We start from the raw sequence: 21,618 nt of genomic DNA on the forward strand, positions 1-21,618 counted from the left end.
TTGTGATGAGGTTAGCGATGCATTCGATTCCTGGGGAAAATGCACGAGCGGGTCTTCCGAGGACCACCCATTGGATTGGTCGGGCCTTTTCAGAGGGTCCTTGGCCCAGTGCTCCCACTCCCCCCTTCGGTGTAAAGTGGATGTATAGGTCCAGCGGCATGGCTGGGTTCCACCTGGCAAGTGTGACAGTGGACATCTGGCTTTCGATGAAGTCGAGGGAGCTCGTTTCTTGCGGTGTCAGCTCCTTGGGTTCCCAGGGGCATCGAAAAGAAACAGTCTTTGATGTCCAGTACTGCGCATGGCTGCCCTGCGGGGATGGCTGAGTTCATGGGTAGCAGTGTCTGGACTGGGCCCATGGGTTGGATTGTCTTGTTCACTTCTCTCAAGTCGTGGATGAGGCGATAACCTTCTCCAGATCTTTTGGGCATCACAAATACAGGGGTGTTCCATGGGCTGATGGAGGGTTCTATGTGACCCTTTTGCAGTTTGCGATCAACCAGTTCCAGCAAGGCTGCCGCTCGAGGCTCTGTCAGGGGTCACTGCTCGACCCATACGGGGTCTGATGATTTCCAAGTCAATTTGATTGGCAGCAGAGGGTGTACGGCAGTGGCCCTCAGGATAAATTTGTGATCCTGACTCCTAGCATAGCAAGGACGTCCCTTCCTACCAGGGGTGGAGAATTTTGCAAAATGTAGGGGTAGATTGCTACTGTCTGTTCTGGTCCCTTTTTCGTGTGAAGTGTTATAGCCACCAGCTGGGTGCTTTTCCATGCCCGGGACTGCCCTCCCACTCCGTTCACTGGAGGGACTTCTTTGAATTGCCAATGTCCGGGCCAATATGCTTGGGGAAAAATCATGCAGTCTGATCCCGTGTCTGCCCAAAACTGAAGCCCTATGATGTGGAGATCCTGACTGCCATAAAGGCGGCATGTCCCCCACACCATCAGGGGTTCCTTCCCTATTTTCATGGCCAGGGCCACCCAGGGGTCCCACTCTGGGGCGTCCCCTGCTGGCCCTGTGGCACTGGCTCGGCTTGTGGTGGTGGAGGATGCGAAAGTACTGCTGGCAGTGCTACGCAAGTCTGCCATTGTGCTGCTGGCGGGGGTGTGAAACTGACTGTTCCCTGTGGGGGCATGGGGTATGAGGGTCCCCTGCCCCACTGGGCGTTGGCATAGATGGACTGTCTTGCATTCGCAGCGGGAGGAGGCTGAGTATGGCCCATGCACCCCCTCCCTCTCCCATTTCCCCGGGGCTGGGATCTACAGTCCCTAGCGAGGTGCCCTCTCTTCCCGCAGCTCCAACAGATCCCTCTCGGGTGTGCTTGGAGTGGGGGTGCTGCCAGGGAAAGCTGTGCTGGCTGGGGACAGCTCGCTGCCACATGGCCTGCCTGACCACATTTAAAGCAAGCCATTGCAGGCTGTGGACGGCTGCTTGAATGGGTGTCAGTTGTTTTCCTCTTCCCTAGCAGTCTGACCAGGCTCAAGCCGTGTAGTTGCTGCCCTTCCCCAGAAGTCTGGGCTAGCGCGGCTGTGCAATGATCCTGCCATTCCTGCTTAAATACAATCAGCCCCGCCCCATCAAAAAGAATGCGGCTTATTTGGGTAATATCGAAAGGGAGCAGATCGTCATTGCTAAAAAGGCCATCCACAAGAGTGGATACTACAGCTGAGCTGAACCCTTTTTCTGAAATCGCTTTGACAATCGCTTGTACATCTTTGGAGTTTACCGGGGTATATGTCCCTTGTTGATTTCCCTGTGCTCCAGTGACCCTCACCGGGAAGGCATGTATCGTGGCTGCTGGTGCCCAGTCCGCACAAGCTATTTTTATTTCTCCCCAATCGGTGAGTTTGTGTTGCAATTGTTTCCTGATATTGTTTAAAGCTTTATTCAGTTTTGCTCGAAACCGCATTAATTCTTCTGTCTCGGCTTCCGAGTCCGAGCCAGACTCGTTCGGCTCCTTTGAGATGTCTGAGCAACTGTTGCTCGACTCTGAGCCGGAAGTTGACTGCGGGTACATTTCCGGCGCTCCAAGCCATTTTGTGCAGCTTCGACCCCGCTCCTCCCTTCGGGGATGGTGCTGCTCCCGCTCCCTGGGCTTACCCTGCCTCCCGGAGGGAGGGATCTCTCCCTTGTATGGTAGCAGCATTGGGCGCGGCTCTTGATCGAATATGCGCTCTTTGTTGCTCCCCCACGCATGCGCGCTTGCGGGGACCCGCGGCTCTAGACTGAGCACGCGCTCTGTGCTGGTCTCCCGTGCATGTGCATCTGCGACTACTCACGCCTCCGGGGTTTCCCCGCCGTGGACTCGCACGCTTCACCCATCCCCTGGGTCGCCGGCGCCATGTTTTGCCGTGTACGGCAGCGGCGGCGCTGCCGCTCGTGTGTCTGTGCCAGCTGCTCCCTCGGCATCTCGGGCCCCCCCCACGAGATCCCCCCAAAAGGACTGTGCGTGCTGCTCTGCCCCCTGCATCGGATCAGCGACCGGCGGGGGAGGGACGGGTAGAGAAACCGCGGAGTTTTCAGAAGGTGCCGCAGGGGGGCCAGGACCCAGCGGACTCTGCAGGAGGGTCAGGGGGTTTCCTGCGGGCTCCAGAGGGTTTGGGCTCGGGCTCGGGGAGGGGTAGAACGCGCCCAGCCCCCATGTATTCCCGCCTTCCATCAGATCGCTCTCAGAGGCGGTTTGCATCGCTGCTCCCACCCCCAGCTTTGGTGTAGCTAATAAACGTGTACGCGCAGCTTTCCACGTCTCCTGTTCTTTAAACACCTTGCGCAGGGCCTCTTCTACTTTCCCCCATGCTCTGAGGCTTTTACCACTGCCTGAGGACTTAGTGTCCTCTGCTAAGGCGGCAGTGCATTTCTCCCACACTTCCGAATATAATATATCTACGGACGGTCAATCGTCCCCACCTCTAGGAGCCTTGCGATAGCAAGATTAAAATTCCTGAGCTCACATTTAATTCCCCATTTCTCATGAGCCTGACTTACGACCTTCGCTATGGCCTCCATGGTCCACGCGGGTCCGGGGGCGTACCCCCGCTGCAGACGGTCCCGCCGCTGCAGCCGCTGTCCTCTGTCCAGGCGAATCCCATTACCCGAGCTCCCTCCCGGGGGTCGGCACCAGTTGTTGCCTTCTGATGTAAGGCAAAGCGACCTGGTTTCGAGGAGCAGCACGGCGACCCAAACTCACCCGGGTCGCTTGGGCCAAAGAGCACGCAGATACCAATGTGGTAGATGGTCAAAAGGCCTTTATTATCTCATCTCGTGGGGTTTTATAGTCTAAGGGGTTTCTCTACGTCAGAGGGGGTCTGCAGTACTATCTATGGTTAGTAAGGAGTGGAAAGTTACCAGCATTACTATCGTTAGGGGGGCTACATTCCTAGCTACATTCCTAGGGTGATCTCTTATCTTAGGGGATTAGGGGAACAGGAATCCTGCTGCTTTCCATCACATCACGTGATCTTCCGATCGCCTGTCCCTATCTACCACACAAGATCCACGGCAAAAAGGTAGGCAATGCATCTGAGGGTTAGAGAAATAGGTGGGGTGTCACAGACATCTTTTCATAAAAATCCTTTCTTTAGGATTTTTCTCCCTTCTGAGAAGCTGTGGCCTAGGCGACAAAGTGTAAACAATGGTAATCTGCTGCTGTGGAATGCAACAGGTGGATCCGTGATTGGTCTCCTGTGGATGTTTGGATTTACTGACCACTCACGGCAGAGCTGCTCTCGCTTTCTGCCGGGACACAGACCTTTGTTATTCATTCTTTTCTATTCTTAGCTTAGCTAGCCTTCTGAGAACTTTTCCTGCTTTTTCTTTGTAGTATAGTAATAATGTAATATATATCATAAAATAATAAATCAGGCCTTAAGAACATGAGGTCAACATTCTCGCCTCTCTACACCCTGAAGACCCATGTGACCACTGTGACAATTGGTGAACCCCGAGTGAGTGAGGAGGACAAAACCATCAATTGATGACCCCTCGTCTGAAGAGCAAATTACTTGGAGAGACCCCCAGAGGAGTAATTGCTGCACTGGGTAAACCCTGAATGTGTGGCATTGATGGTTGCTTCACAAGTGACCACAGAAGTGGATTCTAGCCAGGAGCTGAAAAACTGAAGATCCTGATTTGGACAGAGTTCACAGCAAGGCTGACCACAAAGAGAACCTTCTGAAAAGCCTCCAGAAAGATGTTCGGAAAGCACAGCAGCACTGTGGGGCTGGCCAGAGCATGCTGGACTCTTTCAAAAGGTACTGTTGGCTTTTCCCTTCCTGAAAATGTGGCCCTTCGTAGTTTGTGACTGCTGATATGGGGAATGTCCCCCATAGAAGATGAGGTTCATTTCTCCCCTTCAGAGGAGAAGCTTATTGCCCTCTGGCAAAAATGGGGTGAAGACGACAGATTTTGCCTGTTGGAGACAGATTTCTATGAGTTTTTTTCGATGGGCAAAGTTTTTGGATTCTTTACGAATGTGCTGTATGCACTGGATGTTTTCATATGGGAGAGCATGGACTCCATTTTCCAATTCATTTTGGACCGAGGGTTTGGATACCCCAGATTTATCCAGCATTTAGGATGCTCTTTCCAGTTTTGAACCGGAGAGCAGCTGTTTTTCCCTGGATTGCTAACTGCAACGGGCTCACTCCATTTTCCCTGTCCCCAGCAGGAGAAGATCCTTTGGAGGGGGACGATCTTCTGGTTCCCAATCTCCCCTGCATCCCAGCGGGGAGACGAAGTTTCGCCAGGAGCCGAGAAAATTTTTTTCTCTGCGTCTTCAGAACATGCTCAGATGGAGCAGTCTTTCTCCCCCCCTTCTCTCTCTACAGGGAGTGAAGAGTCGGCAGCGCCACCCTGGCCAGCCCTGTGAGCACTGCCCCGGCCAGCCCCGTGAGCACCGCCCCGGCCAGCCCCATGAGCACCGAGAGTGCTGCCTCAACCCGCCCCGTGGGTGAGGGCGCTTTCCCGTACGGCCTCTCCCATAGCCGTCCCGCAGCTTCCCTGCCTGCAAGCTCAGAAACGCCGTTTCCCGCAGCGGAGCCGCTGTTGCTAGGCGACAACAACGCGGCTGCTGCTTCCGGCTCAGTGGGGGAGGCATTCTCTCCGGCCTCGCCCCTCCACCAGCCCCCTCGGCCTCCCTGCCGCCTCCACCGGCCGCCCCAGCAGTTCCGCTGCCGTCGGGGACTTTGTCCTTCGTGTCTGTGTCAGAGGCTGCTCTGGAACCGGCGGATTCTTCAAGCTGAGACTGTCCCAGGCCAGCTGCCCTTGCAGCAGCAGCCGCAGAGGCTGGCCTCTCCTTCCGTGAAGAGGGGGTGCTCGCCAGCTGGCTGTGGGTGCAGCCCGTCTGCCTGTGTTCAAGATCAGCATTCTCGGCGGGTTGGGGGGTGTTTTGCTTCCCCTTGGAGGTTTCCATCTCTGCCGCCCCCTGCGCACCCCAGTGGCGAGGGGCAGGTGGGTCCTGAGAGTTCTGCCTTTGGTCCCCAGGCCAGAGGGGGTGGTGCCGTGAGGCAGATGGGAGACACACCTGTTGCATTTGCATTGCAGAGGCAGAGGGCACAGCAGGAAGTGATCATGGCTTGCTTGCTGTAGGGAGCAAACATTCCTAGACCCGAGATGAGGGTTTTTGGGGCTGCTTCTATTCCCCTGCTGCTGGTATGCCTTGGTGATTTTGGGGAAAAGAAGCTTTTGGCCACCTGTTCTGCCATTGTACTGACAGCAGAGTGCAGGTTTGTGACAATGTAGAGCCTGCCTCGCGGGTTGGGCCTAGGCTTTTGGGCTCAGGTCCCTGGGCCAGGGCCACCGCCTGGCCTCCTGATGGGTTTGGGGGTTTTGCTTCCCCCTTCCGGCCCTGGGCTGCCTTCTGTGGGCCAGGGCCCCCCAGGGCCTCTCTTGGGTCCAGGGCTGCTCTGCGGCTGCTGCTTTTTTGGATCAAAAAAAAAGAAAAAAACAAATGAAATAAAAAGAGTTGAAATAGATGGCAGCAGCTCTGAAGCATTGAAGGGGCAAAAATTAGCTTCAGCCTAAGTTGTTAAAAAAGGGCTGTGGCCAGGACATTTCAGAAGTTGTCTCAAATTGTTTGAAATTGTTTGATGATTGCCAATGGCTTTTGATAACTATTGATGGACTTTTCTGCAGCAAGCCTGTTTCAGGACTGTCACAGACATTTTTTCATAAAATCCTTTCTTTTAGGATTATCCCTTCTGGGAAGCTGAGGCCCCAGAAGAAGAATGTAAACAATTGTTGTCGGCTGCTGTGAAATTTGGCAGGTTGCCCCTGTGATTGGCTCATGTTCCATGTTTACAATTGGGGGCCAATCACAGGAGCAAGCTCGGGGACAGATTCCCTGGACACAGAACTTTGTTATTCATTCTTTCCTATGCTATTCTTAGCTTAGCAGCTTCTGCAATCTCTCTCTCTTCGTTTTAGCATAGTCATAATGTATTATATATCATATATTAATAAATCCAGCCTTCTGATCATGAACCAAGATTCTCATCCATCTCTATCACCCTGAGGAAACCTCATCAAGTCGCTGTAATACAGGGCCAAAAAGGACTTGCAGATATGTCAAAGAGGAACATCCTCAGTCCATGGACTTTTTCTGAAACTCAGCTGCTTGGACTGGAATTTTCTTTGCGTTGGTTTTTTTTTGCATTTTTTTTATATTGTAAGATTGTTTTGGTGATTTGATAGAATTGTATGTTCTACAGGTGAAGAAATTCCCTGCTCATTCCACACCAGCACTTGAGTGAGGTTTTAATTGGCAACAGATAACCTTGTTCTTTCCTCTGCATATGCACAGCAGAGAAAATTACAAACACTTTTTTTTTAATTAAACTAAATTAAAGAGCTGACATGTCACAGACATCTTTTCATAAAAATCCTTTCTTTAGGATTTTTCTCCCTTTTGAGAAGCTGTGGCCTCAGCAACAAAGTGTAAACAATGGTTATCTGCTGCTGTGGAATGTAACAGGTGGATCCGTGATTAGTCTCCTGTGGATGTTTGGATTTACTGACCACTCATGGCAGAGCTGCTCTCGCTTTCTGCCGGGACACAGACCTTTGTTATTCATTCTTTTCTATTCTTAGCTTAGCTAGCCTTCTGAGAACTTTTCCTGCTTTTTCTTTGTAGTATAGTAATAATGTAATATATATCATAAAATAATAAATCAAGCCTTCTGAACATGAGGTCAACATTCTTGTCTCTCTCTACACCCTGATGACCCTTGTGAACACTGTGACAGGTGGGGCTTTGAGGCTGAGCAGGTTTTTTTCAGGAGTTTTCCACACCTCCTGAGGATATTTATAGGGGGTTCTTGAAGGTTTCTTGGGACATTTTTGGCTTACCCTTAGCCTAAGGCTGCGTTTACTGCCTAGGGTTACGGTTACAGCTAGGGTTAGGGTTTTGAAACCACAAAATCCAGAGCTTCAGGCACACTGCAGCTGCAGAATGCATCCCAAGGGAAACACAAAACTGCCACAACATGACTTCCACCACAGATTTTTCATTGGAATCAGCCTCAGTGAGAGTGGCCAGCTGGCTGCTGAAATTCTGCAGTGCTCAGGATGCCTGCCAGACCCAAGCTGGCACCAGTGCCAAGTCGGGCTGGTTTAGCAGTGCCAAGTGGCTCCTGCAATCTGCCATCAGGGACCTGGACAGGTGAATTTTGTTTCCTAGGGAAAAGGGCAGCATTGGTCTTAAGGAGTTTCTGATCTGGAGTGATCGGGCGCCTTCTGAAATTCCACATTGCGCAGGATGCCTCCCAGACCCCAGCTGGTGCCAGTGCCTACTCAGACTGCTTGGACAGTGCCAAGCACCCTCTGCAAACTGACATCAGGAACCTGGGATGGTGAGTGTTGTTTCCAAGGGGAAAGGGCCGATATTAATGTTCAGGAACTTGTGGCCGTGCCTCTGTGTTATGGTTTGGGCCTGACAAAGCCAGAGCCCCCATGAGTACACCTTCTCCCCAGTGTCTGCTGTGAGATGTGGCCAGGAATAAGCAAAGCAGGCTCCAAACTTAAACATAAAGAAAATTTTATTAACTAAGCTACACACAAACAATTACTAAACTACACACAAAAGAAGAAAGAAAGAAAGAAAGAAAGAAAGAAAGAAAGAAAGAAAGAAAGAAAGAAAGAAAGAAAGAAAGAAAGAAAGAAAGAAAGAAAGAAAGAAAGAAAGAAAGAAAGAAAGAAAGAAAGAAAGAAAGAAAGAAAGAAAGAAAGAAAGAAAGAAAGAAAGAAAGAAAGAAAGAAAGAAAGAAAGAAAGAAAAGAAAGAAAGAAAGGAAGGAAGGAAAAAAAACACGAGGAAAATGAAAACCTCACAAAAAACACTCTCCCCCTCCTCCCCCCTAAATTCCCAATACAATACATCCTCCAAAATCACCAATTCTAGGTCCAACACTACCCTTTAGATTACTCAAACTTTCAGCTCCTCAAGAGGAGAGGGAGTCCTTCCATGTGTCATGGTGGCCTCTTCCGTCCTTGTTCCGGTGCTCTCACCACCGAACAGGGATCAGGGCTGCTTCCAGGGTTGTCTTTTTTTAAGGATGCTTTGTCCAGTTCCAGAAAAGCACAGTATCTCACCTTCTCACCTTTGGGACATCAATCCCCCCCATATTTTATATACCCCCTGGGGCCGAGGGGTCCCCACACTGAATCTTCTTTGGCACTGGGACATTTCTCCCCCTGGACTCAGTCTCTGTATCACACGGAAACATGGCTCTGTCCATGGCTACACGAAAGAGTCCAGCATAACATGCCACTCCATCTTCTCCATTCTTTCAACATCTCTCACTCTCTCTCTCTCTGGTCCAGACCTCCATCACTCGTTCATTTCCTTCGTCCTCCTCCACTCTTATCACTCGTCTAGGAAGGGTTAATGTTCTGTAAGGCTTTCATTGTCCAAAAAAGGGTTAAAAAACTCCTCCAGGCGGCTGGACTCCTGGCTGCACCCCCCCCATCTCCTCAGCTGGGCTGCCTGCTGCCCGCACATATTTACTGAATTTCAAGGTAACGACACAGGCTGCACTCTCTCTCTCTCTCTGTCTCCAAAGGGGGGGGCGGAATGGCTGCCCGACGTCTCTTGTTGCTCTCCACCCTTTCATCCTCCAAGACCTCCTCACTCCCATCTCTGTCCAGGCCCAGGCCTACCACATGGCTGCCCCTCCCCCGCCCAGCAGCAGCGGCTGGACGGGGGAGAGCTCCGTCCTCTGTCTCTCGAAGTCCCAAGAGAGCGTCCCAGGGCCGAAGCTCTGCTTTTAACCCCTGGGTGTTCTCGGAGGTGTGTCCTAAAACCCACTGTCTACACCAGGCGCCAATATCAAAATCCAAGCACCCATTGGTTTGACCACAACATCCCAGAATTCCCACTTCTTCCTGGTCAAACCACCACACTCTGCTTGTGTTCTGATGATGCCAGAGCTTCCGGAAAACTACACCTGGGTATGGCATTCCAGGGGGAAAACAAAACTTGCACAACAAGGCTTCCACCACAGGTTTTTCCTTGGAACCAGCCCTAGCCTAAGATACTGTTTACTGCCTAAGGTTAGGGTTAGAGCTAGGGTTAGGGTTTTGAAACCACAAAGGCCAGAGCTCCAGGCACACTGCAGCTGCAAAATGCATGCCAAGGGGAACACAAAACTGCCACAATGTCGCTTCCTCCACAGCTACTTCCTTGGAACCAGCCCTAGCCCAAAGCAGCTTTTGCTGCCTCAGGTGAGGGTTAGGGTTATGCCTAGGATCAGGGATCCTAAATCTACAAAGCCCAGAGCTCCAGTAATTCTGCAGCTGCAAAAGGCATGCCAGGGGGTACACAGAACTGCCAAAACACAGCTCCTTCTCCTTGCCCCCCACTCTGGGCCCCAGGCTTCGTGTTGAAATTCCACATGGCTTAGGATGTCTCCCAAACCCAAGCGGGAACCATTTGCCACTCAGTCTGGTTTGGCAGTGCCAAGTGGCACCTGCAATCTGCCATCAGGAACCTGGATAGGTGAGTTTTGTTTGCCAGGGAAAAGGGCCGGTGTTGGTGTTCGAGGTCCTGTGGCCCGGTTCCAGTGCTGCTGCTTTTCCTCTTCCTGTTCTTTCTGGTTCCTCCTTCCCACGGCTCCTCCTCTTCCTCCTCTCGCTCCCCCCAGGCCCAGCCCCCACCCTTTGTCCCCCTCCCTTTGCCCAAATCCGTCCCATCGCCCCCCCAATCCCTCCCCATCGCTCCCCAGTAAACAGCCCCAGGGCCCAACTGGGAAGCTTTACTGGGAGCACTGGGAGCAGGCACTGGGCGGGGGCAGAGCGCCAGCAGGGCTGGGGGGGACACGGGACTTCGCCAAAATCAGCGGAGCGGGGACGGAGCAGGGGGTCCCGGTCGGGCCTGAGCCCACAGGGAGGGGCTGCAGCCGCCGCCGGCTCAGGAGCTCCTTTGGCAGAGAAAAGGGGATGACACCAGGCTGGGGGCCCCAGCGGGAGCGCACACGCTCCGTCACGGGGACGGACGCCACCCCCGGCACCCGGCCTGACCTTCTTGCGCATGTAGAAGCCGAGCCCCAGCGCCAGGAAGACGAAGCCCCCATGCCCGTCAGCATCTTGCTGCTGGCGGCATCCGGCAGCATCTCTGGGGGGTCCACAGGGCTCAGCACCCCCAAAACCTCTCACCGACACCCTGAGCCTCTCCCAGCGCCCTCCCAGTTGCCCCCAGCCCAGCCAGGGCCCCCTGAAGCCTCCCCCCGATCCCTTTTTGTCCTGCCCAGGAGCCACCAAAGCCCCTCCCGTCCCTCTCAGCATCCCACAGCCCCCTCCCAGTTGCCCCCAGCGCCCCAGGACCCCCAAAGCCTCTCGCAGTCCCTTGACAGCCCCAGCAGGACTCAGCCAGAGCCCTTCCAGGCTGTGCCCAGCACAACTGAGCTCATGGGGAGCCCCGCTTTGCCATCGCCGATCTCCTTCCAGCCCCTCCGGACTCACTGCGATCCCTCCCAGTCACACGCAGCACCCCCAAACTCCCTCCCAGTCACACCCAGCACCCCCAAACTCCCTCCCAGTCACACCCAGCACCCCAAAACTCCTTCCCAGTCACACCCAGCACCTCCAAACTCCCTCCCAGTGCCCACCAGGATCCTCCCAAGCCCATCCCACTCTCCCCAGCATCCCCCAGACGCCTTCCCAGCCCTTGCCCAGCCCCCAGCCCCTCTCCCACTTCCAGCCCGGCTCTCTCCATCTCCCTCCCAGTGCCTCCCAGCACAGCCCAGTGCCTCTGCCAGCGCCCCCAGGGGCTCGCCCGTACCCCAGTGCCGCCTCAGGGGCTGCTCCAGGCTGACGTGCTCCACCTGGCAGCTGTAGCTGAGCCCACGCCGGGGAGGGGTTTCCAACAGCACCAGCAGCTGGTAGGTCCAGTCCCCGTTGGGGACCACGTCGGTGGCCACCACGTGCTCCAAGAGCTCCTGCTGGCCCTGGAACCACCTCACCTGGAGGGTGAGGCAGCAGGGTAGAAATCCATCATGGAGCAGAGCAGGCAGCCGGAGCCGGGCAAGGAGCTCGAGGGGGGCACCAGCGAGATGGACACGCTGGGGGACACTGGGGGAGAGAGAGAGCAGGGACATACTGGTGTCAGCTGGGGGACACTGGAAGAGAGAGGGGAGGGCTGGAGAGGGACTGGGAATGGACTGGGAGGGACTAAGTTTGCACTCAGAGAAATGGGAGGGGATGAGGATCCCTGAGTTTGAGGATGGTTGTCTGGGAATGAACTGGGAATGGACTGGAAATGACCTGAGTATAAGTGGAAGGGACTGGGAGGGATCTGGGAATGGACTGGGAGGGACTGGCATGGAACTGGGAATGAAGTGCGCAGCACTGGGAGGCCGATTACAGCGCGGGACACTCGGCGCTGCGAGTCTGCCTGGCAACAGATGAGTCATTAGTGCCATGCGATATGATTTGATGAAAAGCGACAGCTTTCCGCGTCGCTGAAATGGAAGCGCGTGGGGGCACTGAGAGGGACTGAGGGGGACTGGGAGTTACCGGAATGTGACAGGAGGCCCCGGGGATGGGCACAAGGAGGGCTGAGGGCCCTGCGGCTTTGCCCAGGGAGGTTTTGAGCGGCTCCAGGGTCATTGGCAGGGCAGGGCCCGAGGGGACACGCTCTGCCCCGCGCTCACCTCAGCGCTCTGTGAGGAACGGGGTGCACACCTCGTAGCTGACCCGGCAGATCGTGTCCACCGCAGTCCGTACGTACTCCAGTGTGGCCGGGACACTGTTCACATACCTGGCAAACCCCTCCCCATAGCGGGTGAATCCCACAAAGTGCCCCACATCGCTGTCGAACATCATGTTCTGCTGCCTGTTGTAAATGTACCTCTGGATGTATCTCATCTTCTCGGTGCTGTTAATAAAGCGACACTCGGCCTTTTGCATGTTCAAGAACACCCCTGTGAGAGCAGGCCACAGCTCAGGGGGTGCACTCCCAGCACCCCTGTTGCCTTCTCAAGGCATGGCGACCTGGTTCTTAGTCCGGCACAGTGGCCCAAAGCCCAGGGTCACTCGGTCCATATGCTCCTGACAGCAACGTGGTGGACAGCAAATGGTGTTTATTGAGGGGTCTCAGGGGTCCTTTATAGCTTGGGCAGTCAGTGTCATTTCCTTCTGCTCACGTCCGGCTGGGTGCGGCCAGGCACGGAGCAAAGGTCTGACTGCAGGGTGGGGGGTGTCCTGACTGACCATACAGCCCGAATTCTTCCACTCGCATGTCCCTAGCTCTCCACATTTCCCCCCTCCCTCATGATTAGCAAAAATCGTATAAAGTTATAAAATGTAGAGGTTACAAAATTTCCATGGGTTAGTAAAATTAGTATACAATTTTAAGTGTGTTAGTAACTGGCACGCCTTAAAGTAATTGTTGGCACTCAACATAATAATAATAATGTTAACCGTTTTTAAACGCCTTTTAACAAATAGCACCAGTTTGTTTAATATGCAAGGCCTGAAGATTAGAGTTAGTAAGATTATAGTGAGTGGGTCTATTAGGGTAGAAATCAGGGTGGTGAGCCATGGGGACCAGTTGAACCACGACTCGAACCAGCCTTGTTGAGCTTCTCTGTCCATTTTTCTTAGGTTTAGCCGATTTCTCAGTTCGGCCATGGAGTCTTTGACGACTCCGGTGTGGTCTGCATAAAAGCAGCATTCCTCTCTCAAGGCGGCACACAGGCCTCCTTGCTGCATGAACAAGAGGTCCAGTCCTCACCTATTTTGGAGGACAACCTCTGAGCGCGAGGAAAGGGATTTTTCTAAGGAAGAGATGGATTTCTCGATCCTTTTCAAGTCCTCGTCGACAGTTATCTGCAGTTGTGCCAGTCCTTGATGTTGTGTTGCTAGGGCCGAGATGCCTGTGGCAGCGCCGGTAGCTCCTAAACCGAGGAGCATTGCGATGGTGATGCCTGTTATCCCTTCTTGTTTGTGGAGCCGGTCGGGTTCCTCGAACAAAGCGGTACACCTCTTCTTCCTGGTGATACAAGACTTTGGGGACAATTAGAACTTGGACACAAAAGTCAGTAGAATGATCGAATTTGTCAAGGAGTACACATGGGCTTACCCCGGATCGTTGACAGACCCACATTCCCGATGCAGCTGGGATCACCCACTGGAACTTCCCTCCCTTAAGTTTGACGAATTCCTTGCAGACGTTGCCCATCTGCTTTGCCAAGGTTGCATTGCCAAAGCATTTGCCCTGGCCCGTAACCTGACTTAGGGTAACACCTCTCCGGGGGGTGTCCCATCTGCATTGGCGTGGATTGTCTGACTTTGAGAAGATGAATGGGAAACCAAGGGCAACACCTTCATAAAAAGGGGGTTGTGCATCATAGCATAACCAGCATGACTCTGTGAAGTTTGGGTTGGATTGATTTAACGATAAGAAGGTGGCATTTAACACACTTAGGAATGGATTGGAGAGGGTTGGTTTGGCTAAGAGATCGGATGGGGAGGTAAGTTTTGGCATCTGTGTTTTGCCGCTAGAACTACCATTACCTGCGATCCCCTTCCTGGGTCTACTCATTGCTAGAACCGGATTGGGTCCGACTGATTGGAATATTGGAGCTGGGAGTCTGATAATTTGTACGTTCGCCCAGATGCAGCGAGAGATATGAAAAAACGCTGTCCACACTTTGCCCGTGGCCCAGCCATCATGGGTCGGCTGCAGGATTGTCATTATATAGCCTGTGCAGGTGTGCTGTTTCCAGCCTTGGGGCGAAATCGCGTACCCATCCATACAGAGTTTTGGTTCGAGACAGCTGTGGGGAGTATACTTAATTTGCAGGAACTTATCAGGCTGTTGTGGTTTCCATCTATTGCTTGTCACAATAGTTTTGCACCCCCAATACCCACAATATCCATACCCTGGGTAATTGCAGTAACTTTTTCCTGGGTTGGAAGCAGGGCACCAGTAGGTCTGAAATAATGTTGCCTCCTGAAATTTGGGGTGCCCTGAATTCCGCATACGAGGGAAAAATGACTTTTAGCTGGAACTCGAAAGATGGGGTGTCAGCTGTAACAGTTTCTTTGATGACCCCCTCACCTGAGAGATGGCGTAGAACCCACCTGAACGGCTGGTGAGGGTAATGTTTTGTGTCTGCCTGTCCTCCGCCTACTAACCCTAGAAACAAGATCACACAGAGATACCATTGCTGCTTTGATTTTGATGGTGTGAGTTTCTCAGGTGATGTCGGGTTGCTCAGTGGTCTCTCTCTCTTTCCCGGTAGTGGGGCATATGAGTTGCGGGGGCGTCCAAAGATCCAGTCCTGCAAACAAAGTCTCACAATTCTCATGAGTTTCACTCTGAAGGTCTGGTTTAATAGATTTGAGTGGACACCATTTAATATCCCCATCCTTTTCAATGGCCATATATCCCCGCCCCGTGAGCACTAGTCTCCAACCTTGTTCCCACTCCCCTAGTTCATTTTTCATCACAACCCGTGGGCCTTCCTCTAGTGCTCAAGTGGCCCAGTGTCTCTGGGCAGGACTGTTTGTTTCATCCCCCCTAGGGAATTGATTTAACGCTAGCAGCGCAGTTGCTAGTATGCGCACCTGGTCACTCGGGGGAATGGCATTGGTGAAGCCTTCTGTCTTTGCTAATACTTCCAGCTTAGTTTTCAGAGTCTGGTTTGCTCTTTCGACAATGGCTTGTCCAGTGCTGTTGTATGGGATGCCATGTACCAAGGTGATGTTCCATTTCGAGACGAATGCTTGGACCGTCTTTGAGATGAAGTTTGAGCCGTTGTCTGTTTTGATTTGTTTTGGAACTCCAAGCCATGCCATGGCTGTTAGCCAATGTTGGATGGTCGCTTTGGAATCGGTCTTGAGATGCTGTGTGGCCACAATCATGCCGCTGTATGTATCTACGGTAACTGCAAGCCATGCTTGGGGTTTCAACAGCTGGCATTGTGTAAAGTCTGTTTGCCATATTTCTGAGGCTTTGAGGCCTCTGGGGTTGACGCCACTTGACCACAGTGGTGACTTCTGGCAGTGGGGGCACGTGGCGATGACGTGCTTTGCGTTCGCGGTAGAAATCCCGCACTTTTTTGCAAGTGCTTTAGCTCCGATGTGAAGGGATTCGTGCAACTGACGAGCTTCTTTCGGTGTCCATACGCCTTTTGCGGCGGCATCAGCCTTGTCGTTGCCAATTTGGTAGAATCCTTTGATCGGGTCATGGCTGTTGACGTGGATGACTGATATGGTGCCTTTCCGTGAATAGAGTGCTTCCTCCAGCATCGTTGCCACTGTGGACACTGACACATCTGGTCCGGACATGGCTAGGAAGAGCTTGGCCACAAATATGGAGTCAGTCACAATGTTAAGCTAGCACTACGGCTGCTGCTTCAAGCTGTTGGACTGAAAGCGTGGGGTCGGTTGCCTTGACACATTGCCACTGTTCTCCTGACTGCCATACTGCCGCTGCGGTGGAGGTCTGCGATGATGCATCCATGAAGATGGTTGGTCCTGCCCGCAGTCGGTCGATTACTTTTGGTGGGAGGTCGATATCGATGACCGTGAGCAGCCGAGTCCAAGGGGGTTTTGCCGCGTAGCAAATCTCTCCTCCAAAGCCTGCAAGGGCCATGGCTAGATATTCCAATATTGTTGTTGACTGCACGGAGAGCTGTTTGCAGAAGGGCAAGTATATCTTGGAAGGTTCAATGCCCAGATGTCTTAGGGTGAGTTTCCTGCCTTTCATGATGAGGCTGCTGAGGCACTGGACTCCCGGGGAAAAGGCACGTGACGGTTTCCCCAAGACCACCCATAGTATCGGTTGGGCTTTGTGGGAGGGTCCTTGGGCTAAGGCTCCCACTCCCCCCTTTTTTGTAAAGTGGACATACAGATCGACTGAGGCACTTGAATCCCATCTGGTGAGCATGCTCTCTGACATCTGGTGTTCGATGAAGTTGAGCGAGTTTATCGCTTCCGGTGTCAGGGTTTTCTGCTCCCATGGGTTCTGCCTTTTCACGAGGTCATTTAGAGGGTCCATGACCTCGGGAGGAATCAGGACAATGTTGTGGAGCCACTGTAAGGACCCTACTAGCTGCTGCACGTCGTGGAGCGTCTTGATGTCTTGGCGGATTTTCATCTGAGGAGGAGTTATGTAGGAGCTTGTGATACCCACTCCTAGGAAGGTCACACACGGTCCCTTTTTTATTTTCACACTTGCTACTTTGAAGCCATTTGTCTTTAAGGTCTCGGAGATGGTTGATACCAGCTGGTCTACTTGTCTTGTTGATGGCACGGCGATCAGGATGTCGTCCATGTACTGCATGATGGTCACAGTCGGATTGCTCTGCCAGACTGGTGCTAGCGCTCGGTCTACTGTGATCTGGCAGATAGTGGGAGAGTTGACCATTCCTTGGGGCAACATCCTCCACTGGAAGTGTAGTTTGGGCCACTGGCTGTTTGGAAAGGTGATGGAAAAGGCGAACCGCTCCTTGTCATCTTCATGCAGGGGAATAGAAAAGAAGCAGTCTTTGATGTCGAGCACTGCACAGGGTTGTCCTCTCGGTATCATCGAGTTCATGGGCAGCGAAGTTTGTACGGGGCCCATAGGCTGGATTCTCTTGTTCACTTCCCACCGGTCGTGCAGGAGACTAAAGCCTTCACCAAACCGCTTAGGTATTATGAAGATTGGGGTGTTCCATGGGCTCGTGGAGGGTTCTATATGATTCTTGTGTAACTCACAGCTAACTAGGTCAAGGAGAGCGGTTATTCGAGGTGTTGACAAGGGCCACTGCTCAATCCACAGTGGATAGACTGATTTCCAAGTCAGCTTGATGGGCAATGGCGGGTATGTGACCAGTGGCCCTTAGAATAAATTTGTCACCCTAACGTCCAGCAGGGCTAGGGCATCCCTCCCCAACAAGAGTGGGCAATCCGACATAACATATGTAGTGAGGGTGGTAGTTCTTCCTGGTCCTCTCTCGGTGCAGAGGGTTATTGCTACTGGTTGGATGCTTTTGTGGGCTCGGGACAGCCCTCCAACTCCACCCACCATGGGGGCTTCTTCTAGCTTCCATGGTAGAGGCCAGTGTTCTCTGATATCCCCTTAACACATGCAGGAGCACTGTGGCTCGTGATTTTATATGCCGCTGCTCTCTTTCTGTTAAAACCCGAATCCGTGTTGGAATCGTCCTCTGAGCACCTTTCGAGCCCATCCCAGCTCGAGTCAGAGTCCAAGCCGGAAGTCGATTGGCCAGACATTTCCAGGCTGCTCTGCTGTTTTGTCAGGCTCTGACCCCGCCCCTTCTTGGGGGCGTGGGGCCGTTCCCTCCCCTGGGCTCCCCCCGCCTCCTGCTGGGGGAGGTCCTTGCCCTATAAGGACCTAATGTGAATTGAGCGCTCTGATTGGTCTTACGCTCCTTCTTGGGGGCCACCCCTCCTCCCCGCTCGCCCACGCTTGCGCTGTTCGGCGAGCCTTCTGCATTTCCGCCCCCCGTGTCATCTTTCCAGCCCTGGTCGCGCGCTCCGGCGCCATTTTCAAACGCATATGGTGGGGGTGCCTTTTTATCAACCGCTTTGGGGTCCGATATCACAGCCGCATTCCGCGCCTCCTCTGCTAGCCCCTGCCAAAACGTCCGCGCGCACTTCCCCCCTTCTGATGGTGAGTCCGCTCGCTGAGGGGGTTCTGGCGTTTGCGCCTCCACGTGCCCGACCAGGTCAAAGTCCTCTGCGGTTTGTGTCACTGTCCCTAACCCCAGCTGCGGTGTGGCTAATAAAAAAGTTCACACGGCTTTCCAGGTTTCTTGCTCTTGCCGAGCTTTTTGAAGAGCCTGGATAACTCTGCCCCATGATTTGAGGGCTTTCCCTGAGCCTGAGGACATGGTTTCCTCGGCCAGAGCCTTTGTGCAATTATCCCAAATCTCTGGATGGAGAATGTCTACCGGGCTTTCAATAGCCCCAAGCTTAATCAGTCTCGGTAATGCAAGACATAAATCTTTAAGCTTACACTCGATACCCCACTGCGCATGGATCTGACTTACGACCTACGCGATAGCGTCCATGCTCCTCGCTGGTCCGGGGGCATCCCCCCCGCTGCACTAGGCCAGCTGTGCAGCTGCCAGTTCCTCGTCCAGGCGATCCCCGAACCCTGGGTCGTGATCATGTCCCACCTTTCGGCACCAGATGTTGCCTTCTCAAGGCGCGGTGACCTGGTTCTTAGTCCGGCACGGTGGCCCTAACCCCAGGGTCACTCAGTCCATATGCTCCTACACCAACATGGTGGACAGCAAATGGCATTTATTGAGGGGTCAAAGGGGTCCTTTATGGCTTGGGCAGTCAGTGTCATCTCCTTCTGCTCACGTCCGGCTGGGTGCGGCCAGGCAAAGAGCAAAGGTCTGACTGCAGGGGGAGGTGGTGTCCTGACCGACCGTACAGCCCGAATTCTTCCACTCACATGTCCCTAGCTCTCCACACACCCCCCAGCAGCAACCCAGAGCTGCGGGGGCCACCCTGGATCCCCACTCTGCACTCCCTGTGCCCCACGGCCGCCATGGGACCCTCCTGCCCGCGCTGCCGTTTCCTCTTTGCCGCCCTTCCCCCATTTCCTCTTTCACATCCACTCCCCTCCCGCCTCCGGCCGCTCCCAAATCACATTTGGGGTGCCATTTCACCACAAATCCCTCAATCCCCAACCCCTTCAGGATCAGTTTGGGGGCCCCTCTCCCCTTTTCCCCCCTTCCCCACCCTCCCCCACCCCTCACTCCCTCCCGCTCTCCCTTTGGGGGGTCCCCTCCTCCTCCCCATCCATTCCCCCTCCCTTCACCCCCTTTTCCCCCTTCTCCCTCCCGTCCCAGCGCCTCCCGCCCCCCGCTCACGCGAGAGCTCCGCGCCCGCACCCGGGGGGGCTCCCAGCACCACCAGTGCCACCAGCAGGGCCCCAGCTGCCGCCCCTCGCCCCATGGCCGGGGCCGGGCAGGGAGCAGCAGCCCCAAAGCAGCCGCGCTGCGCTGGGAGCGCCAGTCCGGAGCAGGGCGGGCTCGGCAGCGCCGCGCGCTCTCATTGGCTGCCGCCGCTTGGGGGCAGCGATCGGCCACAGCCTCTGCCCGGCAACCGAAGAGGCAATCCAACGCTCCGAGCACTCATTGGCTAAGCCGCCTCCTGCCTGCGCCGCCATTGGCTGAGGCCTTTCCGGGACGCTGCAGCCCCGGGCTGGGGGTTTTTTTTGGGCAGAGGGAACCTTGGGGCGCTGTTCAGGTGGGGGCGGGGATGGAGAGGTGCGGGCTGTGCTGGGCCAGCCAATCAGAGCCGCTCATTTCACATTTAAGCCCATTTTTTGGGTTACTGAGCTCGTTCAGGATTTTCTGTTCGGAACCCTTGGTCCCGCTGTCCTGGTTTGAAAAGGAAGTGTTTTTAGGGATGCTGTGGTCAAATCAATCAGGGCTCAGATTTGAATATTGGCGCCTGGTGTGGCCCCCGTGGACATGGATTCACCTCTGAGCACACAGGGGGTTAAAAGCAGAGAACTGCCAGGGGAAGCTCTCTTGGTTCCGGTGGGTGAAAGGTTCAGAGCTGCCCTGCCCGGCTGCGGGCTGGGTGCGGGAGGGGAAGCCAAGCGGCCGGGTGAGGGGAGCCGGGCCTTGGACAGAGAAGGGAGGTGAAGGCCCCTGCAGGATGGAAGGGTGGAGGAGCGCTGAGAGTCATCGGGCAGCGCCCCCAGAGAGAGAGGGAGAGCCGGTGCCTGTGCCTGTGCCACCTTGAAATTTGCTCTCTTGTGCTGGCAGCACAGCCGAGAAGGAGAAGGGGTGCAGAGAGAAGGTGCCCGGCAGGGCGAGCGTGGGAGTTCTGGGCAGGAAGAGCCCGAGATTTTAACCCTTTTCTTGGATGATGGAAACCTTAAAAATGCTGATCCTCCTGGAGTTGAATGAGAAGAGAGACATGGATGAAATAGGAGAAAATGGGCAAGTGTGATGAAAGTCCGTGTAAGTGAAAGATGTCAGAAGAAGTTGAGAAGAATCCTAGGTGGGAGGAGACGATGGAGTGACCTTTGGCTGGACTTTTCTTGCATAGCCATGGACAGAACCATTTTTCCTGTGGCACAGAGACTGCATTTAGGGGGAGGCAATGGCTTGGAACCAAGAGAGTGCAGGGATGTGATGTGAAGGAGTGGCATGAACAGAGATGGATGAGGAGGGTGGTGGTGCCCTCTGCCTTCAGTGAGGAAGAAGATCTTTGTTCTTGAGACCCCTCGGCCCCAGGGGGTGAATTTGGGGGGGACAGGTGTCCCAAAAGTGAGAGACTGTGCTCATTTTTGGAACTGGGCAAAGCATCCTTAAAAGGGGAACCCCAGAAGCAGCTCTGGTCCATGTGCAGTGCTGAGAGCACTGGGCATGGAAGGAAGATGTCATGATGGCAAATGATCCCCGGGCGGTGCCATGTGTGACATGGAAACACAAGAGGTTTCAACCGTGTATCCTGGGGAAGCCTGTGGCACAAGAGGGACTCCTCTCCCCTTGATGAACTGAGAGTTGATTATCTGAGGGGTGGTGATGGGCTGACAGTTGGTGACCTGAGGGGTGGCAACTGAATTGCGTGTCCAAGGTTTTGCCTTACTGGGATTTATTGGGAATTTGGTTGGGGTGAGGAGGAATGTTTGGAAGGTTTTCATTTTTTCTGTGTGTTTCTTTTATATATTGTAAGTTAATAAGGTTTTTTTCTTTGTATTCCGAAGCTGGAGCCTGCTTTGCTCTATTCCTGGTCACATCTCACAGCAGACACCAGGGAGAATGTATTTTCATGGGGCCACTGGCGTTGTGCCAGCATCAAACCGTGACACCAGGGAAAATGGCTGCTCGTGCCAGTCCATCCCCTTGCCCAGAAGGCACCTGCTTGTGTTTGGGCACGAGCTGCTGGCCACAGCCAGACGGGCAGCACCCGCAGCATTGGCCATCAGACGCTGGGCTGATGTTTTCATCCAGAGAGAAAGAAAAACAGCCAGAAGCACACAAGGCAACTTGACAGCATCTCTGTAAGAATGTCATTGTCCTGTGAATGTCAATAGTGGATGGTGGTTTTGTGCGGCAGTTAATCACTTCCGAGCAAAAATCATTCCATGAAGGGACAACAGCTTCTGCCTTCTGACAGATACCAAGTGTGGCCACCAATTG

The 21,618-nt window shown here is 53.8% G+C and overlaps 1 protein-coding gene across 1 annotated transcript; it reads right to left on the minus strand.

Annotated features, from left to right (window-relative positions):
* Positions 1 to 2,518: 2,518 nt before the first annotated feature.
* LOC131093361 (uncharacterized) lies at positions 2,519 to 19,414 on the minus strand. The gene is given in 9 exon segments (XM_058040511.1): positions 2,519 to 2,608; positions 2,985 to 3,130; positions 4,968 to 5,344; positions 10,467 to 10,563; positions 10,566 to 10,604; positions 11,271 to 11,460; positions 11,463 to 11,878; positions 12,148 to 12,411; positions 19,330 to 19,414. Coding segments are annotated over 9 exon segments (1,704 nt in total).
* Positions 19,415 to 21,618: the final 2,204 nt, after the last annotated feature.

This window comes from Melospiza georgiana, chromosome 25, assembly GCF_028018845.1.
Source record: "Melospiza georgiana isolate bMelGeo1 chromosome 25, bMelGeo1.pri, whole genome shotgun sequence".
Taxonomy (NCBI): Eukaryota; Metazoa; Chordata; class Aves; order Passeriformes; family Passerellidae; genus Melospiza; species Melospiza georgiana.